Genomic DNA, 27,500 nt, shown 5'->3' on the forward strand with positions numbered 1-27,500 from the left:
CTCTGGACTCTGCTTCTAAGGTGCTTCGAGCCAAAGGGAAAAGAAAAGAAAAAAGGTTGCACTAAAGACTAAAATCTCATCCAAGTTGATCTGGGGGAGTGATGGGTTTCAGGTAGTTCCAAGAGAGTCTAACACAAGTGTCTAGTAAAGGAGGGCAATTTACTAGAGATCCCAGTGACAGGGGATTAGCCAGAACTTGCTGGAGGCCTTTCGTGACCAGGCCCTCGTGCTAGGAGATGAGTTACATCACAACTTCATCAGGCCTTGCAAGGGGTTGCCTTTTTAAGCTTTAAAAAAGTTTAGCGCGTCACTTGAAGTGTTCTTTTCAGTTCCTAGAGAAGGTCTTGTAAAAACCTCCCCCCCCCCCCCCAAAGCCATGGCCCAGAAGGACACAGGGCTTTGAGAAAGTGACTTTCCAGATCCTGCGCTCCCCCCCTCACCATGCATTGTCTCTAGAGCCCTCTGGCCAGCCCCTATCTCACACAGCCCAACAAGCTACTGATGCAGACTACAAAGGTATTTATTTGGACAGGTCAAGCATACATGCAATCTACTGGGATTAGTGGCTAACGCCAGAGCTGGAGTAGGGGGACAGAGCAGATACAGAAGTCACAGGCCAGTACCAGCCTAAACTCAAATTAAGTATATGGAAGCCCTTAAAGTGAAGGGCCCACACAGAACCCAACAAGTCAGCACTGGTGAGAGGGGGAAGCCTTTGAGCATTAGAACCAATTGGTGTCATCACTCCCTGCGCCAGACTCATTTTAGGTTCCATTTGCCTGCAGAAGATTTAGCTTCCCTGCACCAAAATCTTCAGTAGAAGAGGCCCAAGCTCCATGCATCTCACCCACAACTCTAGCCTAGCCACTAGTCCTCTAGAGAGTTCCGACAAGCACATTGCCACCTTCTCCATGGCCCCTTGGTGCGTTGGAGCCATGCCCAGTTCCCACTTGGCCACGCAGCTGTTCTCAAGTGGAGCAGTCTCTTCATACAAGACAGACCCAGTTCTACTTCACAAGTGGAAGCTCAAAGAACATCAGACAAAACCCAGATGGCATGACAAGTAGCATGTTCTCCAGATGCCAGTCCATCTCACCTCCCTGCCAAAGGTTGAGCCATTTGACTGGTCATGCTTCCATCCAGTCCCCATAAAGCTCCCTAGCAGGAAGAGGAGTGCCCCAAGGAGAAGATACAGAGTGGCAGTCCTTTAGTACAAGGCCCAGCAAACTCTTCCCTTTAAAAACTGCTATTCCACAATATTTGCATAAAAATCCATTTGTAAAATGTCCCAGCAGAGCCCAGTGTCCATTGTGCAATGGAGGGTGGAGGCGGAGGACCAAGAAAAAAAAAAAAAAAAAAAAGCACATTGAGCAAACTAATTCAGACAGCTGGGCATCTGGTTCACCAGAGACTGAGTTGATGTGGGGAGGCCAGGTGAAGGATCACGATATGTCTTCATGCAAGCTCTGAAGGTTGTTAGACATGATGAATGGTTCAAGTGCGGAGGACTTTATCTACAGGTGCAGGACTCTGCTATCATGTCTTCATACTCTTTGTAGAGGATGCTGCCACTAGGCTCAATCATCAGCACGCTGATGGGACTATACTTGTAGGGCACGCAGGAGGGTCGGGGGACACTCTGGTCCACCAGCTGGTTGATGAAGTTCTGCACGATGGCATGGTTGGGGGAGTTGTAGCCATAGCGTAGGATGCGGGGGCATGTGCCCTTGCAGTATTTGGGGTTGTACCGGTGCGGGGCTATGATCCAGTGGTCCCAGCCCAGCTGGTTGAAGCTGACCCGGAAGGAGCGGAGAGCACACTCGTCCTTCTCAGCGCTGGTCTTCTGCGAGTAGCTGGGGAGATCCAGAATGAGGTTGCCTGCCTGGCGAGCTTTGCGACTCAGCACTGGCCCATCAGGAGTTTCCTTCAAGCCAGCTTCCCCCAGCTTGGCCCGGAGGCCCTGCCGAGTGTCATTGAGGTAGAGCAACAGGAAAGGGTCATTCAAGGAAGCAGTCTTCTCCCAGCCAACTTCAGGCTCTGAGCCATCAGCTGGTCCCAGACAGCTACACACATGATTAAGGCGGAGCAGCTGGCTCTTCTTGGAGTCCCAGGCCCATGGCAAAGAGTGAGAGGTGATGTCCCTCTCCTCCCAGCTGTCCATCCTAGAGGAGACAAGGGCATTCCTCTTGCCTCTTCGAGGGGGTGAGAGCTTTGGAACCCCAGCTTCCCCAGCCAACTGAACGACACAAAAGAGCTGGGCATGAGCCAGCAGCAGAGTCTTAGAATAAACCACAGTGGCTCTCACCAAATGTTCCATTCCTGGCTGGACATTCAGGTGGTAGTTGAGAGTCTGCATGTACCAGGGACCTGTGAGGGGAGGGAGGAGATGGTAGTTAGTGTTCCCAAAAGCAAGATAGAACAGCCTCAAACTTACATACAAGCCATTTTGGTAAGTTTGTGCCCACACTCCTGGAACAGCCAGTTCCCCCTTTCACCCTCCCCTCCTAGAACTGCCCACACCCACCTAGGAAGTAGCTCGAACACTCCCATGCATCTCCTGAAGGCCTCAAAGGGGCACTAAGAATGACCTGGATAGATGGGGCTTTCTGCCCAGTTTGCTTCTTAGAAAAAGGGCCATGTGGGTTGTTTTTTTTTAATTAAATAAAGTAGTTTTGTTCCTCAAGTCAGAAATTCAGGTAATTTCTACCTGGTTTTTCCTAAAAGGCTGGACAACTGGAGATGTTTACAACATTACAGAAATCAAGGAATTGCAACTTGATTGAGAGGAGAAGCGGTTTTGGTTAATACCTATTTAACTCAAGTGTCCAACAAACTGTTGGAAGAATGTTCTGTATCAAGTCTCCAGGCTGCTCCCACAGGTGCCCCAGAGGTCTCTAGTGAGACAGAGCCATATTCCTGATCTTCTGAAAGAGACCTCATTCCTTCTAAATTGTTCAGGCTCTTTATGCATCAGAAAGAGTGCATGAAAGATCCCCCACCCCCCCGATTTAAGAAGCATCAAGGTCACATGGAAGGCATTAGAGAAGTCCAGAATGTACAAAGCCCCAGCCAGGAAGCTGCTAGAACCAGATTAGCGTATCAGAGCATCTTGCAGTGTTGCCTGGAGGAACAGAGACGGATGGGGAGGGAAGGGGCATGCCTGCCGGCACAAGACAAGGCCATGGCAGAGCTCTGAAGAACCTCGGCCCTCACCAAGAGGGCAGGAGTTTCCCTTGAGCCAGTGCTGAGGCACCATCTCACATGGTCTCTGGCTGAGCCTAACCCCCCTTGCAGGTGAACACCAGCCATGGCAAGAGACATGTACCATTGTCCACCTGAGGCAGTAGGGCCAGTGGTTAGGAGACCTTGGTTTCATTCTTTAACACGCCATGGTCTGGTTGTGAGAATTATTTCATTCCTGGGCCTCATTGCCCCACATGGACTGTCCCAGGAGCACCTCATGGAGTGGGGGGGAGAAGAGGAGCCTGCTCACTGCAAAGCATGGCCCAGGATGGCCTGACTAATCACATCCCCTTACTAGAGGCCTGGGAAACAGCTGAGCTTTCCTGGCTCTCCATGGCCTCGGGAACAGCAGGTGCTCTGCTTGACGGATGGAGACAGCAACCAGACTCGCTCATTCTCCAGCCACAGACCAGTGGGGATACAGAGCTGTCAATAGGCTGGGCTCCAGCCCTTGAGGAAGGGGGCAGCACCCAGCCCACCCCCAATATCTCTTTATAGCTCTCAATTAGAGAGCTAACAGGAAGCACTGTCCTTCCTAGTGGAGACTCTGGGTTTGTCCCTATAAATAGCTGAATGAAGGAAACAAGTCTCTGCTCTGGGCCTCTCCCCAGCAGACATCAGAACAGCCCCCCTTCCCCAGGCTCCATTTGACATGCAGACTGGACAGTGTTAGTGTGAAGGATTACACTCCACCCTCCCCCACAGACGCCTGTGAGAACCAGAGTCCCAAGGTAACCAGGGTCCCCGAGCACTGTGCAGCCAGAGAGCAGGAGGGGTGGAAACAAACAGCAGTTGTGTCCAGGGGGGAGTGAGGTTGGCAGCAGAGAGGGGACGAGGCAAAGTCCAGAGTCCACCTCCTTGGCCAAGAGCATGGTACAGTTCCCATCACACAAGCCCTGCAGAGGAGCATGGGGCTGGGATGCGGTCTTAGCCCTGCCTTTCACTAGCTTGACCAGCTCCAGGCACCAGGGAGTGCAGGCAGGTGCTTTGGGGTGAAGAGGGTCAACACGCTGCAGTAACTAACATGGCTGTTTGTGCTAGTGTACAGACTACTGCAGAGCAGAGCATCCCTGAAGGGGGGAACCCCCCTGTATCCAGCCTGCCCCCAGGGGGAGGCTCACTAGAACCCACACAGGGGCCAGTTCTGTACAACAAGGCCTGGAGCAACAAGACTCTGCAAGGCCACCTGCTGCTTGGCCCCCACCTGCTGCCGGAAGATCAGCTCTCCTATTCTAGTGCCAATGGGCCAGGGCAGAAGGAAAACTAAAGGCAGCATGGAGAAGGAGGGACCGGGGGTGGGGAGCTCTGGCAAAAAAGCAGAGTCCTCTTGACTGGTGCCTTTACAGGCAGAGTCAGGGGTTACGGTAGCAGGGTTCCCAGCTCTCTAGAGCTGCCCTTCCCACTGCCATCTCCTTCAAGCCCTGAGCACTACACAGCCCAGTGCCCCCCATTCAACCCCACCCCCACCCCAGCTCCAGCCACCCCCACCTCCCTGCCAGACGGCTTCACCCAGGAGACCCACCTGCCCACCCCCCATGCCTAATGACTCACCTGCCCCAGGCCGCCTTGTCTTGGCAAAGGGCCTGACCAGGCGCACAGCATTGGCACCCAGCTTACGGTTCTGGCGGGGTCGCCCAGCCTGGTCTGCCACATTCTGGTACAGGTTGAGCATGTAACGCAGCGGTTGCCTGCTGGCCAGCTGCTTCCGGTGGCAGCAGGGCCAGACACTGGGGACCTGCTCCAGCAGCACCTGGATGAGGGGCAAGGAAGGCACCCTAGCCAGGGCACTCAGGGCAGCTGGCTCCTTCCCTTCCTCCCCCATACTCAGCTCCAGAGGGAGCAGAGCAGCCAAGAGGAACAAGCTCCCAAGGGAGCAGAGAGGGCCCAGTGCAATCATGGCTAAGGGGTGGACAGCAGGCTGTGGCTAGGGGGTGGGCAGGGAGCTCTAGAGGGCTGGTGCTATGGGAGCCACAAAGTAGGAGGAAGCATTCTTCTCCCCCTCCCCCCACAAAGGCAAGCACTTTCTCCCTAGCAAGGGCAGGGCTCTCCTGCTTTCACTCAGCTGTTCCCAGGCTGGGCCTTTAGGCAGTTTCCTTGGGGGTGAAGGAAGTTTTGAGGTGCAATCAGACAATTTCTGCTCCCTGCCCTATTGCCCTCCCTTGAGGCAAACCCTTCAGGATTAAAACCAGCCCCCCAGGGACCTAGCCCTAAGGAGTTCCTCTGAATGCACTTTAAAAACCCCACTAGCCTGGGGACCAAGCAAGGTCAGCAGGACCAGCGCTCAGCAGGGGGAAGGTTAAAATCCTTAGGACCCAGACTAGTTCCAGTCCCTCCTCTCTGACCCTCCACTGGGTTAAGAAGGATTCATTCCTCACATCCATTTTAAAGGCCCTGTGTTAATCAGGATTTAAAGGGCCAGGAGCTGTTCTCCACCTGCTCCCCATGCTCAGCTCTTCTGGGGCAGGTGAGGGATAGACAGATCTAGATTACAACACTAGGTGCCAGGCAGGGGAGAATAGGGCCTCCCAGACTCTGACTAGCCAGAGTTCCACACAGCTCTGCCATTATAGGAGCTGCAAGGGGAGTTGGTACAATGGGGGCAGCCATCTGCAGATTGTCCCATAGGCATACTGGGGCCAGCGACAGCTCACGAGGCAGCCTAGTTAACAATAATTGACTCCTCTCTATGGGGCTGCCCCACAGGGTCTTCCAGCTCTTCAGCACTTGGGGGAGGATCATTAGAGGCTAAAGCCTGGGTAGGGAGACCTCAATGCTGTTCCCCACCTGCCACCGGATTTCTGGGCCACTGTCAGTGAGTCACTCACTTCCCTGCTCTGTGCCTCAGTTTCCCCATCTGGAACATGGGTTTGAGGATCATGAGCCACCTCACAAGGGGTCAGGAGGCTTGATGGGCCAATGACTATAACATGCTTGGAGATCCTTGGAGGGGGAGTGCTGTGGGAGTGGTGTATGTTATTGGCCTTCTAGAGGGGAAGTGACTTGCCCAAAGCCACAGAGTGGGTCAGTGGCAGAGCTGAGAAAAGGACCCAGTTCACCTGAGTCCTGGTTCCCTGCCCCAGAAAGCAGCAAAGCTGCTATCCCTCTTCCCCCCTCCCACTGATGCAGTGTGCATGGGTACAGCTTCCCCACAAGGATCTCAAGTAGGTTTCCGGTATAGGGTGGTATTGATGTGACCATCGCTTATTAGCACAGTAGTGTCCAGGAAATGGACCGCTTGTGTGGATTGATCTAGGCTGAGGTTGATGGTGGGATGGAAATTATTGAAATCATGGTGAAATTCCTCAAGGGCTTCTTTTCCATGGGTCCAGATGATGAAGATGTCATCAATGTAGCGCAAGTAGAGTAGGGGCGTTAGGGGACGAGAGCTAAGGAAGCGTTGTTCTAAGTCAGCCATAAAAATGTTGGCATATTGTGGGGCCATGCGGGTACCCATAGCAGTGCCGCTGACTTGAAGGTATATATTGTCCCCAAATGTGAAATAGTTGTGGGTGAGGACAAAATCACAAAACCTACTGACCGCTACACTTACCTACATGCCTCCAGCTTCCATCCAGGACACACCACACGATCCATTGTCTACAGCCAAGCTCTAAGATATAACCGCATTTGCTCCAATCCCTCGGATAGAGACAAGCACCTACAAGATCTCTATCAAGCATTCTTAAAACTACAATACCCACTTGCTGAAGTGAAAAAACAGATTGACAGAGCCAGACGAGTACCCAGAAGTCACCTCCTACAAGACAGGCCCAACAAAGAAAATAACAGAACACCACTAGCTGTCACCTTCAGCCCCCAACTAAAACCTCTCCAGCGCATCATCAGAGATCTACAACCTATCCTGAAAGATGATCCTTTACTCTCACAGATCTTGGGAGACAGACCTGTCCTCGCTTACAGACAACCCCCCAACCTAAAGCAAATACTCACCAGCAACCACACATCACTGAACAAAACCACTAACCCAGGAACCTATCCTTGTAACAAACCCCGATGCCAACTCTGTCCACATATCTATTCAAGTGACATCATCATAGGACCTAATCACATCAGCCATACCATCAGGGGCTCGTTCACCTGCACATCTACCAATGTGATATATGCCATCATGTGCCAGCAATGCCCCTCTGCCATGTACATTGGCCAAACCGGACAGTCTCTACGCAAAAGAATTAATGGACACAAATCTGACATCAGGAATCAAAATACTCAAAAACCAGTGGGAGAACACTTTAACCTGTCTGGTCATTCAGTGACAGACCTGCGGGTGGCTATATTACAACAGAAAAACTTCAAAAACAGACTCCAAAGAGAGACTGCAGAGCTAGAATTGATATGCAAACTAGACACAATCAACTCCGGTTTGAATAAGGACTGGGAATGGCTGAGCCATTACAAACGTTGACTCTATCTCCCCTTGTAAGTACTCTCACACTTCTTATCACACTGTCTGTACTCGGCTAGCTTGATTATCACTTCAAAAGTTTTTTTTCTCTTAATTAATTGGCCTCTCAGAGTTGGTAAGACAACTCCCACCTGTTTATGCTCTCTGTATGTGTGTATATATATCTCCTCATTATATGTTCCATTCTATATGCATCCGAAGAAGTGGGCTGTAGTCCACGAAAGCTTATGCTCTAATAAATTTGTTAGTCTCTAAGGTGCCACAAGTACTCCTGTTCTTCTTTTTGCGGATACAGACTAACACGGCTGTTACTCTGAAACTTTCCCAGCACAGTTCATCTCCTCTCAAGCAAGCATCTGAGGCCCCATAGCCTTCACTTGGGGCTGTCAGTTCTCCTCCACTCACTGTCTCTAGCCAGGATCTGAGGACATCACAGTACTGCTGCCACTAGGTGGGAGATGCCCATGCAAGCCACCCTGTTCTGACTGGGACAGCGCTGCCTTCCCAGTAGCCACCTGAATCCTGGATGCTGCTCCCAGCCCCTGAGCATGTCACACCCTGGGCTGCCCGCAGAGTGGTGGGTCCCACGTCCTCTGAGCCAGTCTAAGGGTTGGGGTCAGTGCTTCCTGCAGCCGGGGCACAGGCCGACCTAAGCGTTAAGGCCTGTCCCAACCACAGCCCCAGCAACAGCCACTACGGAGGTGGGGGATTGTCTTTCGCTCCAGGACATTTGAGTTGCGTCCGTCTCCATGTGACTACAGTTGACCGGATTCTCCAGCAGAGGTCACTGTAAGCCTTTTCAGTGATGTGGTGGGGGGAGATGGGGATTTTGGGATCGGTATTCCATGCGGTGGAAGTTCTCTGCCCCAGTCTATGAGCCCTGAAGAAGATGATGGAAATTGCTCTGAAAACGCATCTCACGAGAGTTAGAACCTCGTGGGTTTTGGGAGTGCTGAGGGGAGCCTGCTCCAGCCCGCTCAGAGCTTTGTGACTAGGCAGCCTGTGGCTTTAGCTCTGGCTGCAATGTTTCCTGCATGTGCAGACTTCTATTAGATTAGCAGGGGTTCTCAAACTTCATTGCACCGACCCCTTTCCCACAACAAAAATTACTACACGACCCCAGGATGGGGGACTGAAGTTTGAGCCCGTCCCAGCCCTGTTGCCCTGGGCAGGGTGGTGGTGGTGGGGAGACCAAAGTCGAAGCCTGAGGGCTTCAGCCTGGGCGGGGGCCGGGGGGAAAGCTGTAACCTGAGCCCTGCCGCCCAGGGCTCAGACTTGGGCTCAGGCCCCTAATGCCAGCTCTGGTGACGCCATTACAACAGGGTCGTGACCCACTTTGGGGTCCCAATCCACAGTTTGAGAACCACTGGTTTAGAGGAAAGGAAGAAAGAACAAATATAAAATCCCCTCCTCCCCGAGGTGAGGGCAGAGTGTGCACCTAGACTCATAGACTCTAAGGTCAGAAGGGACCATTATGATCATCTAGTCTGACCTCCCGCATGATGCGGACCACAAAAGCTGACCCACCCACTCCCTTGACTCAGCTGTTGAAGTCCCCAAATCATGATTTAAAGACTTCAAATCGCTGAGAATCCTCCAGCAAGCAACCCCTGCCCCATGCTGCGGAGGAAGGTGAAAAACCTCCAGGGCCTCTGCCAATCTACCCTGGAGGAAAATTCCTTCCCGACCCCAAATATGGCAATCAGCTGAACCCTGAGCATGCGGGCAAGATTCTCTAGCCAGACCCTCTGGAAAAAGTTCTCTGTAGTAACTTTTAATATCCCATCATTGACCATTGTTGCTAATTACCAGCGATGGCACGTTATTGACCTAATGACTAAAATCACGTTATCCTATCAAACCATCCCCTCCATAAACCTATCAAGCTTAATCTTAAAGCCAGAGAGGTCTTTTGCCCCCCTGTTTCTCTCGGAAGGCTGTTCCAAAATTTCACCCCTCTAATGGTTAGAAACCTTCGTCTAATTTCAAGCCTAAACTTCCCCACGGCCAGTTTATATCCATTCGTTCTCGTGTCCACATTAGTACTGAGCTGAAATAATTCCTCTCCCTCCCTGGTATTTATCCCTCTGATATATTTAAATAGAGCAATCATATCCCCCCTCAGCCTTCTTTTGGTTAAGGTAAACAAACCGAACTCCTCGAGTCTCCTTTCATATGACAGATTTTCCATTCCTTGGATCATCCTAGTGGCCCTTCTCTGTACCCGTTCCAGTTTGATTTAATCCTTTTTAAACATGGGAGACCAGAACTGCACACAGTACTCCAAATGAGGTCTCACCAGTGCCTTGTATAACGGAACCAGCACCTCCTTATCCCTACTAGAAATACCTCGCCTAATGCATCCCAAGACCGCATTAGCTTTTTTCACTGCCACGTCACATTGCCGACTCATAGTCATCCTGTGATCAACCAGGACTCTGAGGTCCTTCTCCTCTTCCGTTACTTCCAACTGATGTGTCCCTAGCTTATAACTAAAATTCTTGTTATTTATCCCTAAATGCATAACCTTACACTTCTCACTATTAAATTTCATCCTATTACTATTACTCCAGTTTACAAGGTCATCCCCCGAGTCAGGAGGTCTCCCATGTGGCATTGCCCAGTAGCCCTGCCCTCTCTTCACAGCGGCACCTGGCACATGGGATCCTGACACCTCTGTGGGCTTGCGTGTCCCTGCAGGCTCTGTTCCCTTCTGCCAGTGCCCCTCAGTCCCCACCTGCAACCCCCCTGCTAACCCAGCCCTGGGCTTCCCCCCCGCCAGCTCTGCTGGTGTCCCTCAATCCTGACTCCCTATGGCCAGAGCCCCCCAGACTCCACCACACAAATGCCCAGCGCCCTGCACAACACCACCTCTGTCTAGTGCCTCCCTGCCCACAGCCCCACGACAACTGCCCAGCACCCTGCACAGAACCCCCACTCCCTAGTGCCCCAACACACACATCTTCCCTGCCCCCTGACAGCCCAGCACTGCCCCCGCAAGTAATCCACTCCCCCACCCTCTGCCTCCTGGCCGCACTCACTGGCCCTGCTGGGAGGCAACTGTGTCTGCCAGGCTTAGGGTGACCAGATGAGATGAAGAAAATATTGGAACACCACGGGGAAGGAGGGGGGTGGGGCAAAAAAAAAAAAGGCGAGTGCTGCCGGCAGAGCAAAATATAGGGACAAATTGCGTCCCAACCAGAGATCAGTCGGGACGAGGGACAAACAGCTAAAAATCGGGACGGTCCCGATTTTATCTGGACGTCTGGTCACCCTAGCCAGGCTGAGCCGGCAGTGCAGCTAGAGCTGGTCCTAGGGCGGGGAATTGCTCTGTGGGAGTGGATTGAACCAGGGACCTCTGCATTTTAAAGTATGAGCGTCCCCTGCATGAGTGAAAAGACCTCGCTCTGCTGGCTCATCAGCCTGTGTTGGTGCCTTCAGACACACACCAGGAAGGGAACAGAGCACCACGCACAGTGAGTGTGGTGTGAACTAGTCAGGTGGCCTGGACTTGGGTCCTTAGGGAGTCCTTCTCAGAGGCTAAAGCAACCGCGGTGGTAGGGCAGCGTCCCCTCCTCCTCACATGGTGCCATGGGAGCTCCCCCTACCCCTAACTCAGGCTGTGTACGTGGGCCTGGCAGGCAAAGGCTGAGGACTGGGGCTGAACTAGAGGCACCTGCATGATATCATGGATGCTGCCCCTGCCCTGCTGGGCTGGCTTTGACCCCTGGGATGAGGGGGCATAAATGGCCAGAGTGGGGCACCAGGCCCAGGGCTGCTGCCAGGGAGGTCAGAGGCAAAGCTCCTGTAGGCCCCGCTGGGAGCAGGATGTGCTGGCAATGAGAGGGTCAATCCATGGCATGGATGTGGTGAGGCTGAGAGACTGGCCAGTGCATAGACCTGGCCCAAGGTTGTGTGTGTCTGTGGGGGGATGGGGGGCTTTGCACGCATCTGTGTGTCTGCAGGTATGAGCAATGCTTTGTGCACCTTTGCATGGCGTGGGGAGAGCTGTGCATGGTGAGTGTCTCTGGGTGTGCAGGGACATGTAATTGTGCATTGGTATTGTGTAACGGTGGATGTGATTGTGCTGGGTTGTAGAAGGAGGTGTGTTTGGGGGTGGTGCAAGGTGTGTGTGTGAAGAGTGTGCGTGTGTGTGTAGTTGTGCGGGGGTGTTGTGATGTGTTAGTGCTCACACATGGCACTTGGGGATTTGAGGGCCATGGTATTTGGGGGCTAATCAGCTGAACATGAGCTCCCAATGTGACGCTGTGGCCAAAAGGGCTAATGTGACCCTGGGATGAATCAACAGGGGAATCTCCAGCAGGAGCAGAGAGGGTATTTTACCCCTGTATTTGGCACTGGTGTGACCACTGCTGGAATCCTGTGTCCAGTTCTGGGGCCCACGATTCAAGAAGGATGGTGATAAACTGGAGAAGGTTCAGAGAAGAGCTGCGAGAATGATTAAGGGGTTAGAAAACCTGCCTCATAGTGAGAGACTCAAATTGCTCAATCGATTTAGCTTAACACAGAGAAGATGAAGGGGTGACTTGATCAGTCTATATCTATGTGGGGAACAAATATTTAATCATGGGCTCTTCAGTCTAGCAGAGGAAGGTCTAACATGATCCAGTCAGTGACTAGAAGTTAAAGCTAGAGAAATTCAGACTAGAAATGGGCATACATTTTTTAAGTGAGATTAATTAGCCTCTGGAACAACTTTCTGACAGGTGTGGTAGATTCTCCATCACTGGGCATTTTAAAATCCAGACAGGCTGTTTTCCTATGAGATCTGCCCTAGGAATTGTTGGGGGGCAGTTCCCTGCCTTGTGTTGTACAGGGGATTCTGATTCCATGGCCTTGGAATGGGTGAATTAGCCCACCGAGTCCATTCTGCAGTGTTTCCCCAGCTGACAGCCCCTGGAGGACCCCACGTGCTGGGCTGGGGCTGGGTCCAGCTCTCTCTGCTGGTGCTGACAGGATGGGGGCTGCTTGGCTGCCCTGGGCTCCAGTGCTTCTTGTTTCAGACGATGCTGCCAGGCCTGAGCTGTGCAAGCGGGAAAGCCGTGCTGGAGTGCTGTGTGTTGCTTAAATGGTCATAAACACGTCAGCAGAGCCATAAATCATGGCAGAGCTGGGGCAAGCCCTGCAGCTGCTCTCCCCAGGGTTGGGCTCTCCCAGCAGCCTCTCAAAGGCACACACAATCCCTCTCTGCCACCATAAGCCAGGGAATTGGCAGGAACAGTAACAGAGACAGGCTGACCCACAGCTTCCCATACCCCTCAGCTTCAGGCTAACCAGGCTTGGATCGGGGGTCTGGGCTCAGGTCCCTCGTGCCTGCATACCTGCAAACATGTTCCATGGCCCCCAGCCCCGCTCAGCATCACCAGCCCATTCTCCAGAGCGGGAAACTGAGGCACAGAGAGAGAGAGGGGAGCTGCTCGCCCAATGAGCCAGTGGCACTGCTGGGTAGATGAGAACCCAGGTGTCCTGGCGTGGAGTCCTGTCCATCACCTATCAATCATGCTTCCACCAGCAGTGGTTCTCCTCATTCCAAATGAACCTGGGCAAATCGTCTGGGGTTGTGCTAGTCCTCAGTCCCACTGGCCACATCTAGGAGTGAATGGCCACCTAAATGCCTGCACTTAACCCCTGGGTAATCTCCCCCACATTAATGCCCCATATGCCCACACAGCTACTCTACCCCAGAGGCATAGCCACGTGGCCAGTGGTTCTGTGCCAGCCCTAGAGGCATCACCCTCAACACTCAGCAGTTGCAGAAATGGGGTGGATAAAATCGGGGTGCCCTAAACTGTTAGAGTGCTTATTCCTTTGCCCTTTTACTTCCCTGATTCTTTTCGCATGAACAGAGAGCAACAATACCCAAAGTCCGAAGGTGCAAACAATTTGATGTTTATTGGGGTGAACTTTTAGCAAGCATGATTCCAGTTTCCTTCCTCGGTGTCCCCCTTCCCAGCTCTGACACCACAAAGCCTTGCCTGTGACCCTATTCCCATTCCCTGTTCCCATTCCCCTTCCCCATAGCGAAACATGATTTCAATTCTGCCACCCCCATTCCCTGTTCCCATTTCCCCCTTACTTCCTGATTGACTGCAGACTATATAGTAAAACTTGAGTTCTGCTTAGCTATACCTTAACCAATTATTTTACTGAAATTTAACTAACCAATCCTAACACATTGTAACATAATTATTTAACCAATAATATCCCACCACCTTAATTGGTTTACACCCAACAAAATTAATTATACAGCAGACAAACAATTACAGAACCAAACAGAGATTATACAGACAAACAATAGGGAAGTGGAGACTGACCGCTGACCGGGCCGTTAAAAGTCTGGTCGGCAGCACAGTGGGGCTAAGGCAGACTCCCTGCCTGCCCTGGCTCCGCACAGCTCCCGGAAGTGGCTGGTATGTCTCTGCGGCCAGTAGGTGCAGGGGTGGCCATGGGGCTCCACACGCTGCCTGCTGTCCCCACCCTGAGCGCCGGCTCCACAGCTCCCATTGGCCAGGAACCGTAACCAATGGGAGCTTCAGGGGTGGCGCCTGTGGGTGCAGGCAGCAGACAAAGCCTCCTGGCTGCCCCTGAGCCGGAGCTGGCCACTTCCCGGGAGTTGCCTGAAGTAAGCATCACCTGGAGCCTGCACCCCAAACTCCCTCCCACACCTCAATCCCCTGCACCAGCCCTGAGCCCCCTCCCGCACCACAAACCCCTCATCCCCGGCCCTACCACCAGAGCCGACACCCCAGCCGGAGCCCTCGCCCCCTAAGACACACCCCCAACCCCCTGCCCCAGCCCTGAGGCCCCTCCCACACCCAAACTCTCTCCAGGAGCTCGCAACCCACACACCCCAGTCCTCTGCCACAGCCCAGAGCCCCCTCCCGCACTCTGAACCTCTCATTTCTGGCCCCACTCCAGAGGCCACACCCCCAGCCAGAGTCCTCACCCCCCCGCACCCCAACTCCCTGCCCCAGCCCTGAGCCCCCTCCCGCACCCAAACTCCCTCCTGGAGCTTGCACCCCTTACTCCTTCCCACACCTCAACCCCCTGCCCCAGCCTGGATACCCCTCCCTCACCCTCCTGGGGTCCAGTCCTGCCTCTGACTCATGCGCTGACCTGGGGTAGAATCATAGAAGATTAGGTTTGGAAGAGACCTCAAGAAGTCATCTAGTCCAACCCCATGCTCAAAGCAGGACCAACACCAACTAAATCAGCTGGGTCCATACCTCAGTTTCCTCACCTGTGGGAGGGAGCTATTGATCTTCCCCCCCCCATAAGTGCTGTGAGATCTGTGGCTGAGGAACCCAGTGGCCAGCAGGGCTTCGTGTCTGTTCTTTTCTGGACACCATGATTCTGAATTTCACTACGGCTCCAAAGAGCTGCAGTGGGGTGGCCCAGGCCAGTGTTGGGAGGGTAGAGGGGGTGGCTGGGATGAGCTGCTCAGTTCACATCTCCAGGAATTTAAGGGGTGCTGATGCCAGAGTAAAATTGCTTGATCTCTGGGTTATTGTTTAGGATGGGCCTGGAGCCACCCTCCTCCCCAACGCTGGACTGGACCTGTGCTCCAACTGCACAGTGCTCCGGCTGTGGCTTCCCATTCCTCTGTGCCTCCCCTCCTTCCCCACCTCCTACACTGTGCTCTGTAGCTCCTCCAATCCAGCATTGTCTCTTTGGCCGGAACACCCGCCTTGCAGACAGGGCCTGGGCCAGATCCCAGCTCATCAGTGAGGCTTTGATGGACAGTGAGCCTGCTCCTCTTTTGCTGCTGGTAACAAAGACACAAGCCCTGTCCTGTCCTGCCCTGCATGGCTGTCCAAGGGACGGTTGCTCGGGCCCATCTGCACTTGGGATGGAGCTGGGCTGAGAGCCAATGAGCCAGGCTCCTTTTCCCCAGCCATCGGCTAAGAACTGTCCACTAGGAAGCAGTGGAGGGGCTGGTGTGGCTGGCTGGGGCATATCAGACGAGGCATGGCAAGATGTGCTACAGCTCATGCTGCTCGCCACCCTGGCTCCATTCTCAGTAGAATTGTTTCTCCAGCTAGTAATGGAGCAGCAGTGAGTGCCTGTCAGCTGCTTATCATGAGCTGAGCCCCAGCTCGCAAGGAGCTGGGAGCGGGCCTTGGGACATGTCAGGGTGTCCCTCAGAACCCAGCATCTGGGCTCCCTTCGCTCCTCTGGCCTGGTGCTGTCTGTGCATAGTGCCAGGCCTGCTTCTGGGGGCAGAAAAGGAGTCTGGGCCTGGTTCAGCTCTATCCACGTAGCATCAGGACTCTGTGTGGCCTCTGCTGCAGGGACCCCCTGGGGAAGGTCCTGCCCAGCTCCATTGCTCTCAACAGGCTGGCAGAGTATGGAAGGGTGGCAGGCTGCTGCCAGCAGGCACTGGGCTGGGAACAAAGAGGTTCATTTGTTAGCTCTGAGACTAGCTCTCAGCCCCCCGGCTTGGTACAATGACCTGGGCACCAAGGGCAGATCACTCAGACTGGAGGATGCAAATATAGGAACTTACATGGTGAGGGGGAATGGTGAGATGGGCACATGCATATGGAGCTCTAGCTCAGCCTCAGTACACATCACTGCAGCACCATCACCAGAATGCAGGGCACTGGAGCCCCATAGGTGGAAGGTGCTGTATGGAATATGGGATTGCCAGGATGATATGCTGGTGTGGAATATGTGGTGGTTGGATCACACGGGAACTGGAGCACTGGCAGTTGGCACCCTTGGGAATCGGGGCCCTGGGCATGTGCATATGGAGCCCAGAGGAATCGAGGCGTGTCATAAACATACAGCTAAGGGTAGCATAAAATCCCTCCTTTACCTGTAAAGTGTTAAGAAGCTCAAATAACCTGCTTGGCACCTGACCAAAAGGACTAATAAGGGGAGAAGATACTTTCAAATCTGTGGGGGAAGGTTTTTGTTCTGTGCTCTCTTTGTGTGTTCTCTCCGGGTCAGCGAGGAACCAGGGCAGGGAAAATACATCTCCTAAAGCCCTATCTGCACTAAGCATCTAAAATTACAAATTGTAAGTAATAGGAAGGAAATGCGTTAGATTATCTTTTGTTTTAGCTTGTGAATTTTCCCTAGGTTAAGAGGGAGGTATTCCTGGTTTTTTGTTTTTTTTTGTAACTTTAAAGTTTTGCCTAGAGGGGAATCCTCTGTGTTTTGAATCTGATTACCCTGTAAAATTACCTTCCATCTTGATTTTACAGAGGTGCTTCTTTTACTTTTTCTTTATAATAAAGTTCTGCTTTTAAGAACCTGATTGGTTTTTAGTGTCCTAAAAACCCAAGGGCTGGCCTGTGCCCACCTTGTTAACCTATTCGGTTGGTATATTATTCTCAAACCTCCCCAGGAAAGGGGGTGAAGGGGCTTGGGGGATATTTTGGAGAAACAGGAACTCCAAATGGTCCTTTTCCTGAATCTTTGTCTAACTCACTTGGTGGTGGTAGCAATACCGTTCCAAGGACAAGTTAAAATTTGTGCCTTGGGGAAGTTTTTAACCTAAGCTGGTAGAGATAAACTTAGGGGGTCTTTCATGTGGGTCCCCACATCTGTACCCTAGAGTTCAGAGTGGGGAGGGAACCCTGACAGGGCCACACATGGAGCCCAGGGGAATCGGGGTCCCGAGGCATGTTCACATGGAACCCATGGGAATCGGAGCCCCGGGGCACATGCACATGGAGCCCATGGGAATCGGGACCCCAAGGCACGTGCACATGGAACCCAAGGGAATTGGGGCCCCGGGGCATGTGCACATGGAGCCCAGGGGAATCGGGACCCCACGGCACGTGCACATGGAGCCCAAGGGAACTGGGGCCCCGAGGCATGTGCACATGAAGCCCAGGGGAATCGGGGCCCCGAGGCATGTGCACATGGAGCCCAGGGGAATCGGGGCCCTGAGGCATGTGCACATGGATCCCAGGGGAATCGGGGCCCTGGGGCATGTGCACATAGAGCCCATGGGAATCGGGACCCCAAGGCACGTGCACATGGAACCCAGGGGAATCTGGGTCCTTGGGTATGTGCACATGGAGCCCAAGGGAATCGGGGCCCTGGGGCACTGGCCTCTGTCACTAGAACATGGTGATGCCAAACACCAGGTCCCTGGAGCCCTTTGTTATATGGGAGTGTTTGGTGTCCCCAACGGGCGGACACTGTGTTTCATGGTTGGTTGGGTCTGAGCCCTAATAATGCCAGCTCCTGAGGACTCCCCGTCCTGTGAGTGGGAGAGAGGTGACTTTGGCAGAGCTTTGGGCAGGGAGACCCACTAGAATAACCGAGATGCTGCAAAGGCACATGGACAGAGCTGTGTGAGGATGCAAAGCAGGGGGTTGTGGGTTGGGATTGAGGGTCATTGACAGAGCTGTGGGGGAGCCCAGGGCTGGGCTATTGGGATGAGGGGGCTGCAGGTTGGGATTGAGGGTGAATTGTCAGAGATGGTTTGGGGGAGCACAGGCCTGGGATAGCAGGAGGCTGCAGTTTGGGATTGACAGAGGGGAGGGGGTGAAGGGGGACGGCAGGGGAGCCCAGGGCTGGGATAGGGATAGCAGGGGGCTGCAGGTAGGGATTGAGGGGAATTGACTGAGCCGGGGGTGGGGGAAAGCCCCTGGCTGTGGTAGGATGGCTGCTATGGGCCAGCTCTGAGGTGAATTGGCGGAGGTATTTGAGGGAACTCACGCAGCCCCAACGTACTCGCCGGGGAACCGTACTGCCAGCCTCTCCCTCTCAGCGGGATTGCCTGCTGCTCGGGGTACAAATGTTTAACAGAGGCAAAGCTCGCCCACAGCCTCTCCCTGTCCCTTGGGGTTACTGGCCACATTACCTGCTCCTGCCATGTGCTGGCACTCATTGGTTGGAGCATGGCAAGGGCAGGGCAGCCATGCAATAGACCAGGGCAATCCCCCGGGGCTGGGCTGGGCCTTGTGGCCGGAAAGCTGGCAGCACCTGGACTCCCTGGTGAGTTAATGATTAGTCTGGTCTCATGACCTGGGGAGGGCTCTGCAGGTGGCTGGCAGTTAATGGGGTGTGTGTGTGTGACAGTGGTGCTAGTGGGGCCAAGGGGTTCCATGTGGGAGCCCCTGGCCTCTTCTCTCCTGCTTGACAGGCAGTGGGGCAGGGAGCTGGGGGCGCTGTCACCCCTGGCTGGGCAGTGCATAGTTATTAATTAGTGTCTAGGACCAACTGGGAGCAGTTCTAAAACTGCCCTTGTTGTTGATCCTTTGCAAACCCGGGGAAAGTCCAACTGGGAAGCAGGGGGATAATTAACAGAGCAGACAGGACACATGCGTCTCCCAGGAGCACATGGGGCTGGGAAGATGCTGAAGGTGCCAGGAATTTGCTCCCCTGGACAGTGGTACCCTACAATGCCCCGGAGGGTTTGGTGTCGGACAGCCAAACCTTGGGCTCTGTGCTGTGGCCCCTGCCTGCTAGGCTGCATGCTCTGCTCTCCTTGAAGCAGGCTCCAGAGATTAGCGGGATGGGCAGGGAAACCAGAGCTTTGTGCCAGAGGCATCCCCAAAAAGGACCAGGAAAGGACCTCAGGGAGAGTTCAGAGCCCATGGCAAGAAGGATTCAACAATCCTACAGTAACAAACCCACCTTCCCGGGCAGCCCTATGGTGACAAACCTGGTGGCCTGACAACAACACACCTGCCTTCCCCTGCAGCCCTACAGTAAGAAACCTGCCCCACAGAGCAGCCCTACAATAACAAACCTGGCAACCCTACAATAACATGCCTGCCTTCCTCTGCAGCCCTATAGTAAGAAACCTGCCCCACGGAGCAGCCCTACAACAACACACCTGGCAACCCTACAATAACATACCTGCCCCATGAGGAGTCCTACAATAACAAACCTGCCTTCCCCTGCAGCCCTACAATAACAAACCCACCCCACGAGCAGCCCTGCAATAATAAGCCTGACAGCCCTAGAATAAGAAACCTGTCCCACGGAGCAGCCCTACAGTACCAAGCAAAGATGTACTTGTGCTGAGGGAAAAGTTGGTAAAGGAAGCCAATGTCAGTTTACAGCTTCCTAAAGCCTCTGAACAGGAAAGCGATAAACAAGACTTGCAGTGTATGGCAGACATTTTGATAAAGTGCATTCAAAAGTCCTCAGCTGAGCTAGAGAAGTGGGAACGGCGGAGATGGGGTCAGGGTGATTCCCCCAGGCCATGCAGCTTTGAGATGGAACACAACGGCCATCCACTGCCTGATGGAACAGTTGCAGTCTGCCCCACTCCCGGCTCTGCGCCATCCTAGACTGCATGGTGCTCCCATTCCAGAATTCCCTCTTGGGGTTGGCACTTCACATGCCACAATGCCATTTCAGAGCAACAAGAGCAGGCCTCATCCCAGTGAGCTCATCAGGCTGTGGAGTGGCCTGGGGATGCCCTGGGCCAGTGTCGCTCATCCATCCAATATACCCTGGAAGGACATCTTCTTGGCCTTAGCATACAGATCTTCATGTATTGCTGCTACAGGATGTGTTGACTGCAGCTTGCAGATGCCTAAAAGTCTGGGCAGTTCCACAGGGGTTCAACTGGCCCATGTGATTAGTTTGATATTTCCCATCAGTCAAGCCCTCCAGCCCTCTAATCAGTATTCCACAGGATGCAACGTTCCTTGCCATGGATGGACTTGAATGGGGAACTTCCTAAGATAGCTCCCAGACCTTTATACAGACATGGGCAGCGAACAGAGACACAGGGACAGGTGCGGGTGCGATCGCTGCTGATGTGCATTTGTCCACCTTGCACATCAGAGCTTGGCTAAGATGCCTTGAGATCCTGGGCTGCAGCCTGCTGGTGATGCATAGAAGCGAGATGTCTTTTGACTCCAGTTGTCTTCAAAAGTGCAGGGAGCACAATGTTGTCTCTGCAAGTGAGGGGAGAGGGAGAGGAACCTGTTGGCCCTTTGTACATGCAGCTGCAGACGTAGCCTTTACCAGCTGGAAGCCGGTTGGTTTCAACACTGAGTCTCTGAGAACTGCCACAATCCCCTGGGTTTCAAAATACTGTGCACAAAGGACTAACCTTTAATCTCTGGCCCTTGATTCAAGCCTGTCATGTGGCAAGGCAATCAAAGGACTAGGAGGAAGAGTCAGCCAAGAGCAGAGATGGTGGAGGGTGAAAAGGTTCAGGACCTTCACACAAGGAGTCCTGGGCCCGAGCTAGTGAGCTGCACTGAAGTCAGGATTGTTCCTTGGAGAGCTAGGTCCTAAAACAAAGTCACCTTTATTCCTGAGCAGAGATCAGAGCCTGCTGCAGGAGCTGGGTGAGGTTTGCTTTGATGGCTGAGCTAGTCAGATCAGGGCTTGCAGTGTCTGTGGGTGGGGTGGGAAGGGCCCCGCAGTCATGGGCTGTCATCACCTGAGGGAGCTGTGTTTAAGTTCCTCATTCACTGGCCACAGCTTTTGCCGAGCTGGGCTGATCACACTGCAGGACACGGGGCATCTGAGACATGAATGCAGCTTTCTAAAAAGCCTCAGTTTCCTCCTGTCCCAAGGTGGACATGACATGTGGATGTGAGGTTGGAGCTGGACCTCATGACGGCTGTATGGTACTCGGCATGATGCAGTGGCTCTGTGCAGCTGTCTCTGCACACTTCCAGAGAATTATTAAACCTCTGACCCAGCCACAACTTCTGTGCATGAGAGCACTGCATTGCACTGGTCATTGTGTATGTGGAACTGCCCAGCTGTGTGTCATAGGCCCTATCCTGTTAGCACCCAAGGAGATTCTGCTCAGACTCAAGTGGCTGGGGCCTGTGTTTTCAGAGTTGGAGTGAGTGTTGTCTCCAGCAAGATGCCAGCTGTCACAGCACAGAAACCCCATGACATGCTGGGGGCTGTAGACGAGTTATTTTAAAAACACAGCAGGAGCAGGAGGAATTGGGGAGAGGTGGAGGTGGGGAACTGGAGGGGTGGACAGGAGGCTCATGAGACAGAAAGACAGTAAGGGAGGCCAAGTCACTGAAACAACACAGCTCTCCTCCAGCCCCTGTGCTCAGCAGGCCTCCACTCCCATGCCCAGAAGACATGTGGGGCATTCGTTTGAACAGACAGAAGCCTTTGGCCCAGAGGTCAGTGGTCCATACTACTCAGAATGACTCTCTGGCAGCTTCTGGTTTCTGTACAGCATCCTCCTCCAGCCAGAGGACACAAAGCAGCAGAATCTCTAGCCTCATCCCCGTCCTGCAGCTTTGCCATCTGTAACAAACAGCATCCAACAGGGCAAAGCAACAACTGCGGTAGCTGGTCTGCCCGTGAAGCCAGACACTATGGTGTCTGGACAGCAGTTTGTCACTCTGAGGACGTAAACACTGTAGCCCGAACAAGCTCCAGATGGGACAGCAGCTCATCAGATGTCCCTAGGTGCCACACTGTGCCGGATCCAGGTCCAGGCCTTTGCCCTGCTCATCAATGGGACTGGCCTGTTACCTGAGAGCTGCGGTCTCTCCCTCCGCAGCCATGACCCCTCTGCTCCACTGGGCTGCCAAAATTGTCTGGGAGGCCCAGGAGAGCGGAGACAGGGTGTGCACAGGAGCCGGACCTACACCCCCGAACTCCCTGTCACTAGACAAGAATTGTCCTTGGCCTCCCTGCAGGTAAATACGCATCTGTGGAGAACATCCCTGCCGCTCCTCTCACGAGCATGGCCCAGCCACCTTCTACGGGCCTGAGCCTCGCAGGCCCAGCTGCACCTGACTGGGTCAGCATGGGGGGCTCCTCTCCGCTGGGTCTCTGAACCTCCTGCTGGGAGTTAACCCCACACACTGCTGGCTGGCAGGCTGGGGCCCCTCTCCTAGGGGCCATGTTCGTGTGATAGGCATTAGCGGTCTGACGGCAACACCATGCAGTGGGGCAGGACCAGGATAAAGAATCTGTGTTTTGGTGCAACTGCAGAAGTTGTAGAGAATGATCAGACTGGCCAGGAGACCTGGGCTGGCAGGTCGCTCTGTGAAAAGCATCCTGGGGTCTGGAATGACCATACATGGACAGGTCGTGATTTTGGTATCCCCTGACAGACAGCCTCTCCCAGCACTCGGCTGGGTGGTGGGTTCAGGCCTGACTCAGAGGGAGGAGCACCCCTGCTGAGTCACTCACACCATGTCCTGCAGCAGCTGGGGATTTCCCAATGGCCTCCTGTCCCAGCACCAAACAGGCCTGGTATTGCATAATTAGCGAGAGCTAACAGCGAGACACCCCAAAGCAGCATGACTGCAGGACCAGATCAGTTTTTCCCTGTTGTCTCCCATGTATCCCCCTCAGCCTAAGTCTGGCACGTCAGCCCAAGGAGCATCAGAAGAGAAACACGGTTTCATCACTTCCCCATGGTTTGGCCGAGATTATGAGAACCACCCAGACAGGCCTGAGTGTTAATAACAATGCAGTGACCTGGCCAGGGGCACTAGGGGAGACAACAGCACCCACTAGCCAGTAGGGGGCACTCTGTGTAGCCATGCACACCCAGCTACCCTGAAGATGGGGAACACAGAAATGGACCAGAGAAGGGCAATGAATCTGCTTAATGGTAGCACATGTGGCTGGGCCCCTTTTTGCATGAGGAGAGGTTTTCAAAGCCTTGGCCTATTTAACCTGGAAAGGAAATGAGTAAGAGCAACAGACGGGGGCAGGACCCTGGCTCTGCTACTGACTCACTGTGTGGCTTGAGGCACCTCTCTGTGCCTCAGTTTCCCCATTTAAAAAATGGGGATAATGACACTGACCTCCTGCATATGGGTGCTGTGAGGATAAAGGAACTAATGTCTGGGCTGTCAGTGGTGGCTCCAGGCACCAGTGCTCCAAGCGCGTGCCTGGGGCGTCAAGCCATGGGGGGTGCCCTGCCGGTCCCTTCGGCGGCTTGCCTGTGGGAGGTCCACCGGTCTCACGGATTCGGCGGCAATTCGGCGGCGGGTATGCCGAAGTCACGGGACCAGCGGACCTCCCGCAGGCATGCCACCGAATCCGCGGGACCGGGGACCTCCCACTGGCATGCCACCGAAGGCAGCCTGCCTGCCGTGCTTGGGGTGGCAAAAAAGCTAGAGCCGCTCCTGTGGGCTGTGCTCTGAGATGCTCTGTTGGGAGGGCTGAGAGAAAGGCAAAGGATTATTATTTATGAATGAAGTCTGAGAGACCCATATATGCACTAATAAATGGCACAACAAAAGCGAGCTGGGTGCTGCTATTTACCCCCATCCCACAATGTACAAAGGAGCAGCTGGCAAAATGAAAAGGTGACAGTGGCTTAGAATCAAAGGAATCCTAGAATCAGAGAGGAAATACTAGTAGAATTCACCTGTGGAACCTACTACTGCTGGATAGCACCACATTCCACTTGAGACCTTGCCAGACAGAGCTGATTTACCTGGGCAGTGTTCAGATGCTATGGGCACTAGAGCAACCCCTGAGATAGACAGTGATTGATTAGGGTCTAAATCCTGTGCTGGTGAAACTCTATTGACCTCAATGACCTTAAACCAGCAGAAAATTTGGCCGTAGACGTTGATCTGGTATTAATCCTCATGCTTCAGGTCTAAGCCAGTCTTCGTGAGACTAGGATGAGACCTACTGTTACGGGCAGATCTGCTATCACAGGGCTCTCATACCTTACATGGAGGGTAGATTATCCCTCATATGCTACTGTGGGGGGTTCATACCTTCCTCTCAGGCATCTGGTACTGGTACTCAGGCACTGTGGATACTGGGCCAGATGACCCTCGGGTCTGATCCAGCCGGGCAATTCCTATATTCCTGTGAATGACAGCAGCACCTTGCTAGGACAACTGTTACAAAGGCTCTCAATCTTCATGCTTCTGGGCATGCCCTGATCCTCTGATGGGCTCAGGAAGGAATTTCGACCCCGAAGATTTATCACAGGCATTTCCAGCTTCTGCTAAGGGCCTAGCATTTGCCACTGTCACAGCCAAGAGACGGAGATGGACCTTCAGTGCGTCCAATACATCATTGGCCATGTTCCTGTGCTAGTGCACAGCATGGTAAATTGGCACTCTATGCCCCGGGGGTGTGGTCTGGCAGATAGAGGGTGTGGCTTGATCCCAATTCACCTAATGAATGTGCTGGGACCTGCTCCATCCTGTCCCCATGGCTTTCAGCCCATGAGTGGTCCCACAGCGCTGCTCTTCCCCTGCTGGCATGTGCGTCTCAGTGAGGTAAGGGCAGGGACCTGTCACATGCTTTCAGTTGGCCAACCCCCTGCTAATTTGAACACGAAGGATGCAGGAAGGTGGATCAACCACCTCAGAGGGATTGGAAGTAAATACTTCTGGGGCGGGCGTGGAGTGTGCTTGAGCTGGCGATGTCTCCTTTGTGCCGGGATCCTCCTGGGTATTGAACTGAAGCGAGGAGCAGATCTGCCCCTGAATGTGCCACCTTGAAAACGTTACCGTGCAGCGTGACCTCCCCCAGCACTTTCCCTACTCCCCCGCGTCTTCCTCTGCCAACAGCAGAGAGTTAAACTGCGGGGGGACAACCCAGTGATTTTCAGGGTGGCCTGTTCAGGGGCACATCTGATCCTAGCTCACAAAAATGATAAACTTAATTGAAAAGAAATTGCAGAAAGGCCAGGCAACAGGTCCCGGTAGCTATGGCAACAGCATAGGGTCATTGGCCCCTGAGGCAGCACTAATGTCAGAGAGGAAGGATGGTCCAGTGGTTAGAGCCCTTGTCTGTGAGTTGAGTGACCTGGGATCAGCTCCATGCTGTCACAGGCACCCTGTGTGCCTGTGGGCAAATCGCCTAGCTGTACAGTGAAGACAATGGCCCTGCTTCACTTCACAGGGATGTGGGAGAGTAAATCCTTGGTAGTAGGGAGGGCAGGTACTATGGGAATGGGGGCTGGGTATGTAAGTAGCTAATTTATGCTGGCTGGCCCAGGATCAGAGGAGCATGAAGGAGGTTTGGTGCAGCATGGCCAGTCTAGGGGATCTGGGCAGGTTTATTTCCTTCTCCAGTCAGGATTTGTTTTTGAAACTCACCGATTAAAAATTGACCAAGAAGCAAAAATACCCAGCATTGCAAGGTGAGGGCCATGTTTAAAATACCACAGCAGAAAGGCAGCTTGCAGATGAGGTGTTGCCTCTTTCAACAGCTGGTTCTGTTTCACTGCGTGCTCATGGCCAGCTGGGACATGCGCATGCAGGACGTTCTGAGCAAGACAGTGAACATGCCATTGCAAAACCGTGCGGGCGGCCAGGCTGGCAGCTGGGATTGAGTCATTATTTGCATTCCAGTAGCACTTAGACGAGACCCCAATCAGGGTGAGGGCTCCATTGTGCAAAGCACTGCAGACATGTGGGGAGGAATCTTGGCCCCATCAAAGCTCTCCCTGGGGCCAGGACGTCATTCCTGGCCAGAGACAGGCGCTGCCTTGCAGTGTTTGCAATCTAATGAGAAGGGGGGAGGGAAAACAGGGCACAGAGAGGTGATATGACTTACCCAAGGGCACACAGCAAGTCAGTGGCAGAGCCAGGATTAGCCATCCCCAGGTCTCTTGAGCCCCTTCTGCCCCTGCCTGCCCTATTCACTGAACAATGACTGAACTTGCTTCCCAGAGGTGGAGACTGGACTGCGTATGAGGCAGAGATTGGTTTTCCAAGAACACACCTGCAGGCATTCCTATATATCCACACACATATATCACCATGGTGGTACACACAGTCACCTGTCAAACTTCTACTCACCCAGGCACAGCATTATAGGTACGTGCCAAGTGTCCCTGAGACGCAGGCTCTCTCCTTGCGAAGCTGGGTGCAGCCCATGGGGCACTGGAGAGGGCCAGGAATTGTTCTGAGGAGTAAAATATCAGTGGCTTTCTGGTTATGAAGTATCAGGGGGTAGCCGTGTTAGTCTGTATCTACAGAATGTTGCATCCGAAGAAGTGAGGTTTTTACTCAGGAAAGCTTATGCCCAAATAAATCTGTCTTTAAGGTGCCACCAGACTCCTTGTTGTTTTTCTGGTTATGGGCAGTTCTCCTGAGAAAGGCGGGACAGGGGGATTAGCCATCTGAGCTGTTAATGTTTCATGAGTTGTGCAAGGCTGATTTACACACACACAAGGGTACCTACATACAAACACACGTGAGAATGTGCAGACGCACATGCATCCTGCAGTATACATCCCTAGACAGCCGTACCCACACACCTCAGTGTGAATAAGGAGGTACCCACGTGCCCAGGGACATATAGCCACATGTACACATGGCCATGCACTCACACACATCACACGTGTGCTCAGGCTCCCTATGTAAATACACCCCAGTCCACGCCCGCAAGCGGAGATTGTAATACTGAGGCCGGGGCCAGCCCCGCGCCCCACCCAGGCCGCGCCTCATTGGCCGGCCCCCGGGGCTGCCCCAGCCCCCGCTCGGCCCCCACCTCCGTCACGTTGCTGGCTGCTCGGTGTCATTTCCTCCTCCTGCCGCGGGAGCCCGAGGTGGCCGGGGGATGTGGCGCTGGGGGCCGCGGCGTTAGCGGCCATGGAGCCGCCGGAGGAGCGCACCGAGAGCCGGTTGGTCTCCTTCCAGTACGTGCATGTGCAGCTGCAGGGGGGCGCACCCTGGGGCTTCACCCTCAAGGGGGGGCTGGAGCACGGGGAGCCCCTCATCGTCTCCAAGGTAAGAGGCGGCCGGGGCGTGGCCGGCAGGGGGCGCTCTGAGCCCGAGAGGTGCCGGGGCGGCCTCGTCCCGCTGGAAGGAGCTGGAGCCGGGCCGCGCCTGCTGGAAACTTTTGTCTGAGGGGCGGAAAAGCGGCTCGGCAGCGAACCCGGGGTGGGGGCCGGAGGGGTCCCGCC

At 53.8% G+C, this 27,500-nt stretch overlaps 2 protein-coding genes across 4 annotated transcripts in view; one reads left to right on the forward strand and one right to left on the reverse strand.

Annotated features, from left to right (window-relative positions):
- Window positions 1–1,435: 1,435 nt before the first annotated feature.
- BMP15 (bone morphogenetic protein 15) lies at window positions 1,436–5,140 on the reverse strand. Its single transcript, XM_054039759.1, has 2 exons — window positions 4,795–5,140; window positions 1,436–2,367 (listed from the first exon to the last, which is right to left on the reverse strand). The coding sequence occupies exons 1-2, from the start codon at window positions 5,138–5,140 to the stop codon at window positions 1,511–1,513; spliced, it is 1,203 nt and encodes a 400-aa protein (XP_053895734.1). The 3' UTR covers window positions 1,436–1,510.
- A 21,997-nt stretch (window positions 5,141–27,137) lies between these two features.
- The window catches only part of SHROOM4 (shroom family member 4), a 62,035-nt gene continuing 61,672 nt past the window's right edge, over window positions 27,138–27,500 (forward strand). For 2 of the 3 annotated variants that reach the window (XR_008446091.1, XM_054038805.1), the window contains exon 1: window positions 27,138–27,324. Coding sequence is in view for 1 of the 3 variants with exons in the window: in XM_054038805.1 (XP_053894780.1) it covers window positions 27,187–27,324 (138 nt within the window). In the remaining 2 variants the exon portion in view is untranslated. The remainder of the gene's footprint in view (window positions 27,325–27,500) is intronic. The other variant, XM_054038806.1, reaches the window with a different exon arrangement.

The sequence above is a fragment of the Malaclemys terrapin genome, chromosome 9 (genome assembly GCF_027887155.1).
Source record: "Malaclemys terrapin pileata isolate rMalTer1 chromosome 9, rMalTer1.hap1, whole genome shotgun sequence".
Taxonomy (NCBI): Eukaryota; Metazoa; Chordata; order Testudines; family Emydidae; genus Malaclemys; species Malaclemys terrapin.